General features: G+C 36.1%; 1 protein-coding gene across 3 annotated transcripts; it reads left to right on the top strand.

Moving 5' to 3' along the window:
• The first annotated feature begins 7,275 nt into the window (after positions 1–7,275).
• LOC149156069 (protein DMR6-LIKE OXYGENASE 2-like) lies at positions 7,276–15,308 on the top strand. 3 transcript variants are annotated; one of them, XM_089437876.1, is made up of 6 exons: positions 7,276–7,420; positions 7,617–7,994; positions 13,728–13,975; positions 14,063–14,384; positions 14,628–14,829; positions 14,990–15,308. In XM_089437876.1, exons 2-6 carry the CDS (start codon positions 7,626–7,628, stop codon positions 15,091–15,093), a joined length of 1,245 nt encoding a protein of 414 aa, XP_089294002.1. In that variant the 5' UTR covers positions 7,276–7,420; positions 7,617–7,625; the 3' UTR covers positions 15,094–15,308. The 3 variants fall into 3 exon arrangements, with proteins under 3 accessions (XP_089294002.1, XP_089293999.1, XP_089294001.1); XM_089437873.1 differs by having other exon boundaries at positions 7,276–7,443; XM_089437875.1 differs by lacking the exon at positions 7,276–7,420 and having other exon boundaries at positions 7,497–7,994.
• Positions 15,309–18,586: the final 3,278 nt, after the last annotated feature.

Raw genomic sequence — 18,586 nt, 5'->3', positions numbered from 1 at the left:
GCTCTAATCAGTCTACTGTTAGCTGCACTAAGCTCTGCATAAAGAACAACTTCTGTTCAAGCTTAGGTTCTCTGCTGCCTACTTCTCCCCTTCAACTGTCTGTTGTCCTGTTGGCCCTTCGGCCCTCTTTCTGTTCTGCTAGATCCTCTCGCTACCTCTGTCACCTCCAACTTATTTTCCACACTGTTCAACAGCCTTCAACAACATTCACCGCTGTTGCTTCTGCTATTTCACACTCTGGTTCTTCACCATACCAACAACACCAACAGTTCTCTGTTTTACTGTTTTATCCATTCCCATTCCTTCATCCATTCGTTTCCGCTTACACCGTCTCTTAGACTTCCTCAACGCTCGCTGTCATTTCCTTTGTGCTTGATTGCTTCTTCAACTTCCCAACTTTCAGTTTCCTCTATCTATTCATGTTCTCAAGACACGTTGATTCAATGGCGAGGACTGAGTCATACGCAGAGGACACATATTTAGAAAACTATAACAACGCTCTTGTTTTCTCATGATAGCAGGCATACACAGGGATGGCATTATTTAACAGACCTGCCACGTCTTGATCGCAATAGCCATCGACATTATTTCAGCGTCTTGAACTATCGGAAGCATTCCGTAGTGTATTTCTGCCTCTAAATGCCGCGTAAGCCAAAAAATTCATTTACACAGGAAACACAGGCAAAATGGCTAAAGGGCGGACTTCAATACTAATTCACCTACAACTATTCTTGTATCGCATCTGTAGTGTATGTCGCAATCAGCACTCAAGGCTTCCATGGGTCCTTTATACATCAACCCCATGATATCGCCGATGGCCGATGGGCCGATCCTCCTATGGACGCGATATAACAATAAGGTGCTATGTAATAGGACCATCGGGTCTGTATACATTATCGCGATCGCCACTTTCAGAGGTTCTCCTATAAGTCGAGCCTATGAAATTGTCAATGGCTAATGGTCGATTCTCCACTGGATGCGATATTATATTAAGCCAAGTTGTGATGTCACATCGGGTCCGCAACGTTCATCGGTATTGGCGATCACAAAGGGCCCGCTTACCACTGTATGACTTCGCTCTGAATTCCTGATGCGATAATCGCAACATATCGGCAGTCGCAGTCACAGCATATCGACAGTCACAGTTTCGGGTCCACTCTTGCAATCGCAATCAGAGGTTTCAGGTGTGACACTTAATAGAACCCGCCGATATAATATACTGCTCCGCCTCCGATAGTGTATTTGTAATATGTATGCTTTGGCCTCTGTTTGCGCCTCTGATAGTGTTAAGTGCATGTATATATGGTTTTTGCTGCCGATGGGTAAATACATGAGTTTGAGGCATATCGCCGCTCCCGATAGTGTAATGTGCCATAGATGCCCACCGATGGCTCCTGATGACTCCCGATAACTCTGTCTGCTTCCTCTGTGGCTCTGATGGCTCTATTTGCTGTTAAATGCATCCATTGCTCCTCTGATGGCTCCTCTTGCTTTGATATGCTCCATTTGCTCCTCTTCTTTGGCATATGTATGGCATATATATATGCTCTGTTCTGCTTGCTCTGTTTGCTCCTCTCGTTTCCATCTGCTCCTCTGGTGGCTCTGTCTACTCTTCTCGTCTCCATCTACTCCTCTGGCTTGGCAGTGTCTTTCAAAGACATCCTTGCATATATGAACGCCTCTCTTGCTCTGATATCCTGTTATATGCTTTGATCTACCTCCTTAGGTAACTGCGCTTTGCTTATGGCTTGGCGATCCTGATGGCCTTGCTCCTGTCTCTTCATGAATCTGCTCTGCTTCTCCTTGGCTTCATGTCATCCTTTAGTATCCAGAATATTTCCATATTGACATCAATGACAACCTAGGTCAACACAAAACCAATGGGGCATATGGGAGTAGGTCTCATGATGGTAATAGTTCAGATAGAGATGACATGGTCAGAGATGGAAGATTTTTGGACTCTTTAAATAGGGGAGGTGATGGACACAGGTACTATTGTAGTTTTGGTTTAGATAGGGAATATGATCATCATTGTTATCATCCTTACAGGAGGAGTGATAAGCGATACTTTCTAGATGAGTTTAAGAAAACAAATCCACCTAATTTTGATGGAGAAATGCAGAAACCATAGGATGCAGATTCATGGTTTCTTAGTATGAGGAAGTTATTTAGGTTGCATGACTATTCAGAGAACATGAAATTCTTGGTAGCTTGTTATGAAACTAAATCACAAAATGATAGAAAAGTTAGATCAACACCTTAGAAATAAGCCTCTTCGAGGGGACAACCTCCTTTACATTACACAAATGAACAATTCTTAGATGATACAAATGACAAGACCTCCTTTCTATATAGGAGTCTAAGGGATCATAATATAATCAGAGCCGACATAACAATAATAATGTAAAGGAACAATAATAACAATAGTGGGCTTCAATGGGGCATAATAATAACAATATGGGGACTACACGGGAACAACAATAGAATAAGGGGGTTGTACTAATAATAATAAGGGGCTACACTAGTAGTATAGGGACCTAACATGCCCCTCTCCTTCAAAAAGTGTTGTCCTCAATGCTTGAGTAGTTCTTGATTCTTCTATATAAATTCATGTCCTCCCATGTGGAATCCTTAACGGGAAATTTCGTCCAATTGATGAGATACTCTGAAATTGATATATTTTGTACCTATCGATTTCTCGGTTCTGTGACTACTTCAGGTTCCAATATGATTTTTCCTTCCTTGTCAAGTTCTTGCAATACTGTTTGAACTGGGATCTTCTACAACTTTTGAATGAGTTCCCACTCCTTTGGGCATATGGATATCTGTAAGGCCTGATGTTTGGTGGGAATATGTGAAGAATGTCAAATGTATTCAGGAGGAGGACTTGAGTTGGAGTGAGCTTGAGAGGCTATTCAAGAATAAGTATTTATCGGAGAGATACTTTCATGACAGGGAAAAAGAATTCTATCAGCTAAATATGGGATTGATGACAAATGAGGAGTACACTAGTAGGTTCTTAGAGCTACTAAGGTACATTCCTTACCTCACGAAGGAGAAGCCCAATATTAAGAGGTTCATTAGTGTATTATTGGTTGCATTCAAAGATTGGATTGGGTTCGATGAGCCTAAATCATTGGAGGATATGATCTAAAAGCTAAGGAATTTCTATGAGAAATCGAAGCACAGATCTAAGACTAAGCCAGACTAGAAAGGTAATTCAAAGAACAAAGGAAAATGGGATAGAAAGAGAGAAAGGCCTCAAGGTACAAGTAATAAAGAGAATGCAACACCATCTAAGAATTTCAATGCATCAGATAGAGGACAAGGATTTTGATCGGAAGAAAAAAATAAGGATGCGGGCTGGAAGCCTATAGAGTGTTGGAATTGTGGCAAAGATCATCACAGGAGAGATTGTCTACAGAATCAGGGTGGTAGGCCTCAGGTATATGGTGCACAGGAGGCATATACTATTGGGGATGTTGGTCATAGCGTTCCTCATATTTATGCAACATTGGATTAAAAACAAGCACACCATCAGACATCTATCATTGAGATGGACAGTAAGATTTGCGATCAAGTTATTTCTATATTGATTGACCTTGGATATAATTATAGCTATGTTAGTCCATACTTGGTGGATAATTTTGGTTCGAGTAAGGAATTTCATGCAGAATCTTAATTAGTGCAGTTGGCTATAGGTGCAAAGAAATGAGGTCACCATTGGGTAAGAGATTGTGCATTTGAGTTGAATGGTATGCCTTTCACAACACATTTGAACATATTACCTTTGGGATCATCCAATATGTTGTTGGGCATGGATTGGTTGTACCTTCATAAAATCAAGGTGGATTGTTATGACAAAGCCATTGAATGCTTATATAACAATGGGGAACCAAGATTCTTATAGGGAAATAAGAAAGCAACATAAGCTATAATGGTGATAGCTATGCAGGCCAAGCGTTGTCGTAGGAAAGGGTGTGTGTTATTCGTAGTGCACATCTCTAGTGACAAAGGTAAGGAGGTTGAGGATGCAAATGTTTTGAGAAGGTACCCAGTTCTACAACAGTTTCAGGATGTATTTCATGAGGACATTTAAGAGTTTCCACCTCACAGGGAGGTAGACTTTTCTGTTAAGTTGGTGCCAAGGGTAGCTCTAGCATCAAAGGAACCTTACAGGATGAGCACACCTAAGTTGGTATAGTTGAAGCTATGGTTGAAGAAAATTTCAGACAAGGAATACATTAGGCCAAGTGTATCACCATGGGGCGCACCGATTTTGTTTGTGAAGAAGAAATATGTACACTCAGATTATGTATTGACTAAAGGCAATTAAACAAAGTGACCATCAAGAACATGTATCTATTGCCGAGGATTGATGAATTTTTTGATTAGTTGAAGAAGAGATAATGTTCTCGAATATTGATTTGAGATCTGGATATCATCAAGTACACATCAAAGAGGGATTTACAAGACATGTTTCTAAACTATGTATGGGCATTATGAGTTTATTGTAGTTCCGTTCGGTTTGACTAATGATCCAACTACAATTATGTGCTTGTTGAATAATGTGCTACATCCATATTCAAATACATTTGTTATTGTGTTCATTGATGACAAATTGGTATATTCTAAAATTGAGGAAGAGCATACCGAGAATTTAGCAACACTATTGAGATTGTTGAGAGAGCATCAATTGTATGCTATGCTCAGTAAGTGTAGCTTCTTTTAGGCTGAGGTACATTACTTGGGACATGTTGTATCCAAGGAGGGCATTGAAGTAGATCTAGAAAAGATAAGGGCCATGATGGAGTGGGTAGCTCCTAGAAGCGTAGATGAGGTGAGATATTTCATGGGGTTGGAAGGTTATTACAGGAGGTTCATCAGGAACTTCTTGCAGATTTCTTATACTATCACACCATTGCAGAGAAAAGGTATAATGTTTGAATGGAAAGAGAAGTGCGAGGCTAGTTTTGAGAATCTTAAGCGGTTATTGACACATGCACCAATGTTAAATATTGCAAATCCTAACAAAGAGTTTGCAGTATGCATAGATTCTTGAAAGAAGGGACTTGGTGGACTCGTTATGTAGGATGGAGAAGTGGTATGCTATGAGTAATGAAAACTAAATGAGCAGGAGAAGAACTAACCCATACATGATCTTGAGTTGGAAACTATCATATATGCATTGAAGATGTGGAGGCACTATCTTTTGGACAGGAGGTTTACATTGATAAGTGATCACAGTGAGGTGCGGTATCTATTTGACCAACTAAATCTGAATGGAAAGCAAGTTAGATGATTGGCTACAATCAATAAATTCAATTTTGAGAAAACATGTGTATTATGTTTTAGAGAAAAAATAACATACCAATCTTAGAAAAATACCCTTTTCTTGAGTTATACCAACTTTTTGTAATGATATAAAAATATAAATTCTTTATATTTATTTGTAATTACCTAACAAACGTGAACTATTACAAAACCAAATATTAAATATTTAGAACTTTATTATTAAAGACACACCAAGCGACCTTTATTTAATAAAGTTAAGTGATAGGTCTTATATAATAATAGTGGACCTTAATTTTTTATATTTATTTGTAATTACCTAACAAACCTGATCTATTACAAAACCAAATATTAACTATTTAGCACTTTATTATTAACGACACACCAAGCCACCTCGATTCAATTAAGTTACGTGATATGTCTTATATAATAATCCCTCCTGATGTACCGTTTTTAATAATGAATCTAATTGATTACTTGTTTTATGGTATTTTTTTTGGGAAGTGGTTTTTTCTCTGGTTTAATTTCTCTAAAATTGAACAAGAATTTATTGAAATTATAAAACAAAAGTTAGTTTAAATAACACAAATCAAGATTTCACCTCAAATATCTCTAAAATGTTGCAGGAATTTATTGAAATCAGAAGCTTGATGGGTAATCCTGTGCAATAGAAGTGCCGTAGAGGTTTTCCAGGGTGCTCAATCCATATATACAATGAAGAAACTAGTTTAAATGACACAAATCAAGATTTCACCTCAATGTTTTCCTAGGTGCTGAATCCATATATAGAATGAAAAAACTATTTTAAATTACACAAATCAAGATTGCACCTTAATTTTTTCCACCGGATTCCCACACTTGAAAGTCCAAAAAGTAGCACTAAAAACAACTCCAGTAAAAATTATAAACTTAATACATTTTGGTAAAAATGAATTTTTATAATTATTTTTTATCAATATTTATCTTAATAATAAATATTTTAATAGTTATTTGGAATAGTTTAATTGGTGATGATGAAATGAAGTGTTAAATATCAAAAGATTCCAAATTCAAATTAATTTACTTATGTTCATCAAAATAAATAAATAAATATATATATATATATAGAGAGAGATAGATAGATAGATAGATAGATATAGATATATATATATATATAGATATAAATATATATATAGATATATATACACCTAAAAATTATAATGGTCTAAATCCATATGAAACCTGACCCATAGCTGTAAGAGCTGTTTCTCTAATCACGAAAAAAATGCTCAAAGAAACAAGTTAATAACCTAAAATACTGAGTTATTTGACGGCTATACTTTAATTATTCTAATATACTTTTCAATTAATTTGATCGAAAGTCTAACAATGATTTATTAGAATAAGAAATTCAAGCTAATAGTGATTAATAGAATAAGAAACTTGAATGGACGTTGAAAATTTGTATGGAAGCTGAATGAAAATAAATAAATAAGTCCCATTCCCCTGTCTTTGTTCTTCGTGTATGGCCATACAGCTAAAGTAGTTCTACCTAAACACGCGAAGCAACGCGGAATCTGCTGCCGATTGTCTTGACAAAAGAACATTTTATCCAAACAAATAAATCTGTGGTGAGAAAGTTCTACCTAAACACGCGAAGCAACCCGGAATCTGCAACCCGGAATCTGCTGCCGATTGTCTTGACAAAAGAACATTTTATCCAAACAAATAAATCTGTGGTGAGAAAAAACAGGCAGAGTCACTCCATTTGCATGTGCCAATGTGAATGCGCACTTTGGATTTCAACGAGAGAATCTTTGACTCTGACTAACTCATGTGAGCATGACATCTGAGACTGATTCACTCGCTTACGAAAGAGCAAAGAAAATGCTCCGCTTCTGTGCAAGAGGATAACCTTTACAGGTCTTGATAGAGGAGTTCAGAAATAATTGGCCACGGTGACCGAAGTTGTCGATTCCATCGATTCCGGTGAGTGGCCATATGACAGTACAGATAGTGAAGGCACAGACTCGGCACAGACTCATTTGTTATCCACCAACTCTATTTATTACCCTAAGACGACATCCCTCAACCAAGCAATAATTTCAGCTATTTGTGGTAGATTCGTTTTTTTTGTTTCTCTCTAGTGGTAAGCCGAATTCCCTCACCCAGGTAATAATTTCAGGTAGTTGTGGTGATTTGTATTTTTATGTTTCTCTCTAGTGTTTCATGACATGATCTCTCATGACTCCATTTTCTGTATGTTCATTCCAATCAGTCGTCTTCTCTTCATTGAAATCTCGAAGCTGTTTTGATTTTGTGGTGTTTGTTTTGCCGTTTCACAGTCTTCAAATATGCTACCGCTGTCCACTGATTGTAATATACTCCATTCCGTAACTAAGGCCGAGCTCACGATCCCGGAGACTTCCGGAGGATTAGAACAACCAGCTGGAGAAGCAACTGGCACACTGTTGACAACAAAGGAGACGATACGCAGTGATCATGATGTAAGGTCCCACGGGAGATTGATTTCCAATGGAATCAATTATCTTCAGAATATTCCAGACGGTTATATCAGACCTCCCAGTGAGAGGCCAAGATTGAAAGAGGTGGTTTTATCAGACTCTATTCCCTTGGTGGATCTTGAGGATTTGAATGACTCTGCCAGGCATATGGTGATTCACAAGATTAGGCATGCCTGTCAGCAACATGGAATTTTTCAGGTGCTTTTCCTTTCCATTTCTCTTATAATAATACATATAAGCAGGCTTAGAGTAAAATATGATAATCCTCTTAATCAGTTTCAAATTAACATTTAGATTCCTCTAAACATGGTGGGCTCTTCTATGCAGATAGCTTATGGATATTCCGTTTAAGCAGATTCAAATTATCATTTAGATTCATCTTAACATGGTTAGCTATATCACGCAGGGTATATCACGCAGGGTTTGTTCTAGGCTTTATAACTCTGAGGATGCTTTCCAAGTTATATTACAAGTGAAAGCAGTGTACATCCATCTAGACATAGTTTTTATGTGATATATGAATAAAAAGATGACTGGTATATAAATTAGTATAGATTTATTTTAAATACTGATTTAACATGAATTTAGAGAGATCTAATTCTTTCACTTACAATTTTTTTTATATGAGTTCATATTATTTAAATGTTTTGTATAGTTATTTTATTTTTAAATTTTTAAATATTTTTACCTTAGTGGACATGAGTAAAAGTTCAATTTTAATAATGAACAGAGTTACACATCATACTTGCTGTAGAATGAGCCTCTTGGCTCAAAAATTGAAAATTTCTTTTAATATTTTATTTTATATTGATGTGTATACTAGTCTAGATCTATTTTAATTTTGGATCTATTAAGTGTAGAGAGGGATTGAATCTCTTTTCTCTCTATAAAAGTTTTGCATCTCCATAGATTTGAGGCCTTTCAGTGCCATAGATTTGAGGCCTTTCAATGCTTAGTAGAAAATCTGGGTTAGTTTAATTATTATCTAATTATAATAATAATTATTAATTTTACGCTACTGATTTGATTTTTATATTTTTTTTTCTTTTGACTTAGTCAACATGTTTACAAGACATTACAACATCTCTACCATACTAGAATTCAGAGTGACTATGGACATAACAAAGTAATTACGAAATATTATTACGTCTTTACCACTAAGTTGGAGCTCCTGTTGGTAAAATAAATATAAAATAAGATCCATATTATCCCAAAGAGTGATATCTACATTATGGATCACAAAAGTCTTAGATCTAACCAAATCTATATTATTTTTTTTAATTAATATTTTTTTAATTTTATGTGTCAACTCCATATTAAGAATGCAATAAATTACACATATCTTTTACAATGGAAAGTAAAATATAAGAATTTTTTTACTATTCTTTATATAAAACTGATATCATATCAACTGATCATAAAATGAATTATACATCATGTAATATCAATAACATTATTTTTACATGTCATCTATTCACTAGTGAATATATTACATATACTCTTAACCCTTTTTTATTATTTCAATTACTTTATCTCTATGTAAAGTTGATTTAAAATTAAAATTGACTTTTTTTTTTTTATCTACTGTTTATCTATTTTTTTTTGCTATTGTTAATATTTTTTATATTTTATAAAATAAATGATATTTATGTATATATATATAATTAATTTAATTTCTGTTAAATTATTAATTAAAATTTTATTTAAAAATGAGAACATGTAAGCGAATATCTTCTATTGGACCTCCTCTGTAAGCCCGATATCCTCGGGTTTCCGGCAAGAAGATAAAAGGCAACAGAAAAGTTAAAACTAACAAAAAGACAATTTTAAGCGATTCTAGTACAAAACTTATTAGAGTTGCACATCTTTTTCGACCAAACTTATATAACCTATTGCCATGGAAAACTCTTTCTCAAAACAAACCTTAAAAATAATATATTTCAAAATATTCGAATCATTGAAAAACTGCAAGATGTTTAACCTACGCCATACTTCAACCCTTCTCGCAATTGCTTACCAAGCAAATTGGTGTTGTGAATACTGGAATTATTCACAGTTTCGAGCATGCAATCAAAATCTACGTAGGAGATGATAATGTTGTGTGTATCGAACGCCTTGTTTCTCTCCTTACAGTGTTGTACTGAGATAAACGTATTGGATACTAAAGGTTTGCTGGGTGTTAGTTTTTTTCTTTAATTATTTAATTTTATTTATTTATTTGTAATTATTAATTTGTATTTAGGTGGGTTATTTAGGTTATAAATAAGAAAGTTTTGGATATTAATTTAGTGTTTAGTTTGATTAAATTTTAAAATTAGATAATAATAATAATATAATGAAAAATCTATGATACTTTATTTGTAAAATCAATAATAATTATAGTTATTATTGGTTGTTATTAACTTATTACTACTATTAAAGAAAATATCACTAACTATTATAGACAAATACAAATTAACTATAATGTTTTCAGGTCTTAGTGAATTAACCTATTTCCTAAAACAACATGCCATATCAGATCTAATACATTATTGGCCAAGTCTAACTGTTACCTCGATTATTAGGCGGATAGGCCTTCCTATGCATCAACAATCGTCAACACTTTTACCCTGTTCTGTTGGATGCGTTGAGACACTTTCAACCATTGATTTGAAGTGTGACTGCTTTTTCCAAATACATGTTGAGTTGCTCACTTCTTTTTCCCATTTTTTTATGTGACTCTTTAAGATATTTTTGCCAGTGTGCTGTTCTTCTTTCGTGGCTTTTGGCGAGCAATGTTCTTCATAAACGAGTATATGCAATATGCATGGCGGGTTGTTGTGCTCGAAGGAGGAGCAGCAGCAGGAGATCGATCGATGTATCCACTAAATTAACTAATATCCATTTCCATCCGTATATTCATATCCATGGACGATTGAATAATTGTAGGGAAGCCAAAGAACGGAAACCCTCAATTGGAAATTCGCAATCCACGATCTTTATAACGGATTCCGTTATCTTATTAATACATCCAGGCGTTCGATCGCTCCCGGATTTCATCTGCGGTTCAGTAAGCAATTAGGGTATTACAGGTGATCTAAATATCTGATTTTATGCTAATCAGTCTTGTGTTTGCTTTTGTTAGGGATGGAAATGCAGGGTTCCTGGCGTTGTAACGCATAATTTGCGCCTTGAGGAGTTCGGCTAGGGCGTTCTACTTTTATTTTCCGGGACCTCTCAATGGAATCTATAAAATCGTGAAAAAAAGGCAGGAAATTGGAGGTAGGGTTCTTTCTTTTCCGACTTGTTTGTTTAGGTTTTTTTTGCAAGATTTGTATGGAAATTTGGTATTGAATGGATGCGTAGTATAGTGTTAAGCAACACGGGGATGTTTGTAAGATTTTGCGGACACCATTTTGTTGCTTTGTCGTGTATGTTATTATGGAAAAAATGTCAAGTGTATGACAAAATGCAGGCCTCGCTTCCATTTTCTTTTGAAAGGCACACACCCCTCCTGGAAAACACCCTCTTTATTGATGCTAGTATCTTCGTTCCTTTTAATTACTTCTCTCAAAATTGCAGCTTCAACAATGTATAAGTATCTTGCATCTGAGCAGGTTAGTAGATCAAGGCAGAAATCCAATAAATCCAAACGGGAGAGGTCTCCTTCTGTTTCTTCATATGAATCTTCTGATTCAAGCAAGAGTAATCATCGTACAAGTCTAAGAAGAAGTAGAGGAAGAGATTCTAAGAGGAAGAGAGTTAGGAGCAGCAGGAGCACTGATTCCAGTGATTAGCATTCCCAGAAGCGTAAAAGACAGACTTCAACCACTAGGGCAGGAACCGAGAAGAAGAAAAAAAGTAGAAAACAGAGGCATAAAGAACATCCTATAAGGCGCAGAGCAAGAGGAAGCATGCAGCGTTATAGAAGAAGCGTTAGTATAAGCTGCAGTAGCTGCAAGAAAAGGAGGGCAATCTATACAAAAAGGGTGCGGATGAGCTTGGCATTAGAAGCCCAAATGGGAAGAACGTACATGAACGCAATGGTAAAGTCAATAGCAGAAGCAAAGCGGTACGTAGTCCAGAAAGGGTTAAAACAAAGAAAAGAATCAGGAACCATGTAGAAGAGAGTCGCAGTCTATCCATTCCTGTGGAAAAAAACAAAAAGAAGATTTTGCCAAATTATTCGAATATGGATTCAAGTCAGTCAGGCAAGTCATTTTCTTGCCATGCAGAGTGTAATATGGAGGAACGCATTGATGAATCGAAGGCAGAGAATTTAGAATTACTTCTGAGGCAGAAAGCTTTGGAAAAGTTAAGAAAATTCCGTGGCGGACAAGTTGGAATGGCCGAAGATTTGTCTAACAATAAATTTGAAAAGCCAGTATGTTTGTGTTCTAGAGAGTCTTCTCAAACTTCTTATGCAAGATGGGAAAGCACCAGAACACATGATAATAATGAGTTTGAACGAGATTGTAAGGAGCTGACAATTGCTGATAAGAGTATTGAATGAGTATCACGTATATAGTAGAAGAGATTGTCAACAATCCTCAAGCCAAAGGAAGGAAAATACATTTGGGTCAGACATGGATTTAGTAAGGATCCACCCATCAGGTCCTAAGGAGACGTGTACTTCTCCTGTGCTTTCTAGTCTACCTTCGGTCTTTGGATTTCAGGCTGATTGTGATGCAAATACTGCCTCTTTCGTATCAGAGGTTGATCCTTCCAAGCCTAACACTTCTAAACCAATTTCAGCTCACAATGATGGCAACAATGACAATAAGCCAGTAAACATAGCAGACAAGGACTCAGATACAACCGGCTTGAATAAACGTCAAACTGAGCTAGATTAGTCCTCAGTCAAAGTCTTTCAAGACTGTAATTTAAAAAAAGAAATCGTATCAGATAATTCTGCATCTGATGCGTTACAAGTTTCCACATCAAATTCTGATTTCCAGTGTGTGATTGAAGCGTTTCCTTCTTGATTATCTGCTCTTTATGCGCTCATATTTAGTTTAGTATTTACAATGTTAAAATGCAACCAAATTATTGTATTTACAAAATAAACGAAGATTTATCAAGCCCTTATAGAGACATGAAACATCCGTAGCTAATGATTTTCTTTAGTCTTACCTTGCACTCCTGAAAAGACAATGCATTAATGGGTCACGGGATGCTCCTCATCTCCTTCGGAGACATGGAGGATCCGTAGACAGTGCTGTCCTTTCGTCTTACCTCTCTCTGAGTAGAACGGGTCAGGGGGTTTTGTTTTTTGTGGTTCTGTTATGGCTCATGAATGGGTGTTTATGGATTGAAATTTAAGGAAAATATGGGTTTACTGTAGCATATGAATGGGATGCATCCAAGCATTGAAATTTCAGAGGTTGGGTTTATTGTGCATATGAAATGGCATGTCTTCATGCTTTTGAAATTTTACTCAGAGAAAAGAAAAGATGGATTTGGTATTGCATATGAATGAGATGTATTCTTTGTATATGTTTGACCATTTATAGAGGTTTCTTGATTTTTGGTAATTAACTTAACCTCTTGATTTTGGGTAATTAACTTACTCTAAAATGAAATAAGACATTCAATGTGTTCCTTGTAATATAGATATAAACAAAACATCTAAAGAAAAGTAATTGCACAATGATCCAGTCCAAGAAAACAAGGTTTTCCACAAACCAATTAACTCTTCTAGAAACATTCAACAATTCCAATTTAATAATCCTATTCGCCTCTCTTTGTACCTTTTAGGACAATTGCTAGTTTATTTATTTTCCTTATATATACGCATACTTTTTATGCTTTTTTCAGAAGGCATACCTTTTATGCCGTGCTGATTTTGAATAATAAAAAACAAACTATCTAAATTGAAACTTGAAAATACACTGCCAAACCCATAACATAAGTCTATTTCATATCCCCAACTGCTTCACAATGTCTGCTCAGATTGTAAATCACGGAGTGCACGAAAAGGTGATCCAGAATATGCTGGACGTTGCTAGAGAATTCTTCACTATGCCAGCGGAAAACAGAGCGCTTTTGTATTCAGAGGACCCTTCTCGTGTTGTACGCCTGTCAACTAGCTTTAACATCCAGAAAGAGAATGTTTTCAATTGGAGGGACTACCTGAGACACCACTGTCATCCTTTGGAAGATTATATTGATTCTTGGCCTGCAAAACCTGCAGCTTACAGGTGCATATAACGGAGATTCCATTTACTATTTTTTTATGCATCTGTACTACTAACGATAGTAACTTGGTGTTTGATGTGAAAATGCAGGGAAGTTGCTAGTAAATACTGCAGGGAGGTTAGAGCGCTGATTTTAAAATTGCTGTCTGTCATATCAGAGAGCCTGGGGCTGGAACCCGACTTTCTGAATAAAGCACTTGGAAAACACGGACAACATATGGCAATAAATTATTATCCTCGCTGCCCAAACCCAGAGCTCACCTATGGCTTACCAAGTCATACGGATCCTAATGCTCTCACGGTTCTTCTTCAAGACGAAATATCAGGATTACAATTGCTTATGAACGGAAGGTGGGTTGCAGTTCCTCCCATCCCAAACGCCTTCGTTGTCAACATTGGAGACCAATTACAGGTATGGTGTGTGATTAAGTAATGAAATTGCTCTGAAAAGGGTTTTTTCTCAAACAATAAACAATAGTAATAGTTTTTTTTATATATCATTTTGATGTCTTGCTGTGTTCGAAACTTCAAAAATATAATTTACTACTATCCCTGTTCATCAGTCTGATCAGTGTAGGTCTACAATCCCATTGTCTAGCAAAACAAAAGTAAGTGGTTTAATTCTGTGATGATATGGTTCTTCTGTCTGTTCCAGGTTTTGAGCAATGGAATATACAAAAGCGCAATCCACCGCGCAATAGTGAATCCCTCTGAATCTCGTATCTCTATTCCAACGTTCTACTGCCCTTCTCCTGATGCAGTGATTGAACCTGCCGATTTGTTAATAAACCCCGATAATCCTGTTCGTTACCGAAAATTCACCTACCAAGAATACTATCACAAGTTTTGGAGCGGAGGTCTGGATGGTAAGACCTGCCTGGATTATTTTACTGTTGATGATACCAATAGACGGTAAGACCTGCCTGGATTATTTTACTGTTGATGATACCAATAGTAAAATAATCCAGGCAGGTCTTACTGTCTATTGGTATCATCAACAGTAAAATATCCAGGCAGGTCTTTCAATCCAGCGTAAAAAACAGAAGAAAGTTCAGAAGATTAGCGTAAAAAGCAGAAGAAAGTTCAGAAGATTTTCAGCGTTGCACATGAAGTTGAGTTGAACTGAATGTACTGTATGTTTGTCTGTTTTCTGGAATTGTAACGGAGAAAAGAACGCCCAAAGAACATTAGGCTCGTCGCATATGGGCTGTTCATGTCCTACCTCCCCCTCCACTTTCTCGCTCGGAAATCCATTGCTAATCAACATCACAAAAAAAGTTGTGCAGGGATAGAAATTGTAATTAGGAGTTCATTAAAATTAGAGAATATCACTTAATTGAGTGTTTAGGGTTGATTCATGTAGAGTGATGGAGGAAGAGTTAAGTGTAGTTTAAATTTAGAGTGTGAGTTAACTAAGTTAAGTGTGTGTATGTTAAGATATTTTAGACAAGTACTTAGTTGAAAAAGATTAAATATCTTTCACCAAGTTTATTGTAAGAATCATATTTTGTGTAATGTGAATTTATGTTTTCTCTTTTTTACTTTTCCAACAAATTGATATCAGAAAAAGATATTTTAACAAATTAATATCAGAAAATGATTAAAACCCAAAGGAAAAATTTTAATACAGCCAAAAACCACTGTAGGGAAAAATTTTAATGCTGCCATCAACCACCATGGCCGCATGCTCAAAGAACAGAGTGTGGGAGAGGAGAGAGCCGCCAAGTGCCTCCGCCGTAGAGTGATAAGCCATTTAATCTTTTAGTGGAAGGAAAGAATACAGAGCAGTGATTCCTTTTCATTTTTGCCGAGCCGTAGCCTCAAGCCAGCGGCTACTGTGTACGCAGCCAGTCTACAAGTCCGATTTGCTGAGCCGCCTTTAGGAAAAGGGATCCCCAGTTCTTGCGGCAACTTCTTTAGAGTGGAATTTCTAAGCTGCTGCTAGAAGAAAAGTCAGTGTAAGTGAAATTCAAGGCGGAATGCATTTTTCTAAAAACCTAGAGTGGAATTTTTACACTGCTGCTAGAAGAAAAGTCAGCGTAAGTGAAATGCAAGGTGGAATGCATCTTTCTAAAAACCGTGAAGAGCACGAGAAAATTCAATTAAAGTCACATGAGCTTATTTATTGGATTCCAAAGGTTTTATTTTAAGGTTTAATAACAAGGCACGTGCATAAAACAAAATGGGCTTTCTTCGGATGTTTGAAAAAAGGATTTTCTTCATATATTTGAAGTATTAAAGATTTTCTTCATAAAAGTTTAAGTTGAACGTTATAAAAAGACTCACGTAGGGTTTTACTTGGTAAGGTATTTAGGGTTTTACGAGGTACTGTATTTATGAAGATTTTTTATATATTAAAAGGTATATAGTTTATTATAAGGAAGAGTTGAGTGACAATTGTTTCGTGGATTTGGGAGATTTTTTTTTTTTCGGAAAAGAGAGTTTAGGATTTTGCAAACATTTATTTATTTGTAATTTATTTTGGTGTTTTGTCAAGCATGATATCATTTTGGGTGAAGATTGTGCCTTATGCAGGCTATTGAAAATCAATTTTTTTTTTTTTTAGGGGCAATATGGAAGATAGCCTCATGCAATCAACAAAGTAGCTATCACAAAAGGAATGACAACAGTCATGGGCTGCAAAGCGCGACTGAGGAGGACTAAGAAAATGAATCGAAAAGAAGAGGCAAAGATTGTTGCCATGGTTAGAGAGGTTCAGGGCGTAGCCGAGGAACTGAGAAGTCTAGCAGAAGACAAAGAAAAAATCGAGGCTGATTGGTGTAGCTTTGATTTGCTACCACCTCCTTTGTTTACAGATAAATATTTTGATCATTGGGTTATCAAGATGTTAACTTTTCTTCGAGCCAAAGAGTTAATTGAGTACAATTATAATAACGCATATGATGAAGTATGCGATGCTTTAGCATTGAATTTTATAAAACAAGCATTGGATGAGAAGTGTTTGTGCAAGGTAGAAAAAGCTACAACTTCGAAGGAAGCATGGAAGATCTTAGAAGAAGAATTTGATGCAAGGGAGAGTGACATGCAGCCGCAAGATGTGTCACAATTTGTTGGGTCAGCCGCAGATATGAGAATAGATGCGCAAGACTTTGAGAGGAAAAAAGAGCTTGGAGAATCCCACTCAAAAGTGGATGATGGTTGTCAATACCATAAAATTGAAACGCATCATGCAAGCATGCGTATGGATGAAGAAGGTGCAACAAGGATTGCAGAGAGAGAAGTTGAAGCCTCTATATGTGAAACAAAGCAAGAGCAAAAATATTTTCAAGGACTCCACTGTAATGTGGATGATGCAGATGATTTTGAATCACATTGTGCTGAGACACATATGGATGATGATTGCAAAGTGATATGTGAATTGGTGAATCCTGTCGCAGCTGATGGATTTGGTGAAGTTGAAATTGTTAATGAAATTGATAATGACCACAGGAATGCTCGAATATCCAACCATGGTGTGGATGAACAATATGTTGATGATATATGTGGTTTCCTTTTTTAAACAGGGATTGATTGTAGCAATATGATAAGCTAATGTTTGATGAAGAATTAAAGGTTGAAGTTGTCGCTATAGCAGCAAGATATGAAGCAATTGGAACTTCTCATGAAGCAGTATGTCATCTAGCAGCAATTGATGATCAAGAACAGGATAAAATGATTGAAGAGTTTTTTATGAGAATATCCACTAACATCATAACAATGAAAGACAACCTCCATGCAGTTGAAAAGAAGGAAGATGTAGAGCAGAAGGCTCTCACTGAAGAGAGTCATATGAAAGATGTTTTTAACATTGTTTTTGAATATGTAGTTGTTCAAAATAGCATGGGAGCAGAATTTGAAAGCAAGGTTGTTAATAAATTTGATGCAAATTACAGAAAAAAGTAATAGTACCTGATGATGAAAGTGAAAAGAATGATATGAATGTTTCTGAAGACAAAGATCAATGCATTGAAACCATTTTTGAACAATGGAGTCAAGAAGAGATAAGATTTTGCGATCAAGAAATATGGAAGAAAGAAAGTCATGAATATGAAGAGCAAAGAAGACAGTTTGGAGATGCGATGTTGTGGCAGCAGTCCATGGTTGAGCGAATATTTGAAGAGGAAGGTGTAGAAGATAAGATCAGAGTGTGTTTCAGCACAAATTCAGGAAAAGTCAAAGAAAAAGTGCAGTACCAGGAAGTAAAGGAATATGGAGCCTACAACAAGAAAGTGCAACAGAGAATGAAGCAATTTCGAGGATATAAAATTTGGAAGAAGAGAAAAAGAAAATGCAAAATTGTAAAAGTCTTGAGTCATTGTAAGACTAGTTGAGACATAGACCAGCAGACATGTTTGAGTGATAATTGAATAGATTTCTATTGTAAGCCTAGCAGGCATAGTTGAGTCATGTTGATTCATACAATCGTAATTAAGGGGGAGTGTTAGAAATTGTAATTACTCGTGCATGAGGAGTTGACTAAAATTAGAGAATCAAATAACTAAGTGTTGAACATTGAGTCAAGTCGAGTGATGGATGAAGAGTCAAGTGTAGTCCATATTTAGAGTATGAGTTAACTAAGTTAAGTGTGTCTACATGTTAAGACATTTTAGGGGA

The sequence above is a fragment of the Pinus tabuliformis genome, chromosome 9, assembly GCF_031772625.1.
Source record: "Pinus tabuliformis cultivar Carrire ecotype Pingquan chromosome 9, CPIR1, whole genome shotgun sequence".
NCBI lineage: Eukaryota > Viridiplantae > Streptophyta > Pinopsida > Pinales > Pinaceae > Pinus > Pinus tabuliformis.
The sequence above is the reverse complement of the archived record's forward strand: the minus strand, read 5'-3'. Positions and strand labels throughout refer to the sequence as shown.

Excerpts from the sequence above, each read along its gene's own strand:
- LOC149156069 (XM_089437876.1), top strand. The coding sequence starts at position 7,626 with ATGCTACCGCTGTCCACTGATTGTAATATACTCCATTCCGTAACTAAG. Across the intron at positions 7,995-13,727 it reads AGCAACATGGAATTTTTCAG|ATTGTAAATCACGGAGTGCA; the intron begins GTGCTTTTCCTT and ends ATGTCTGCTCAG. Across the intron at positions 13,976-14,062 it reads GCAAAACCTGCAGCTTACAG|GGAAGTTGCTAGTAAATACT; the intron begins GTGCATATAACG and ends GTGAAAATGCAG.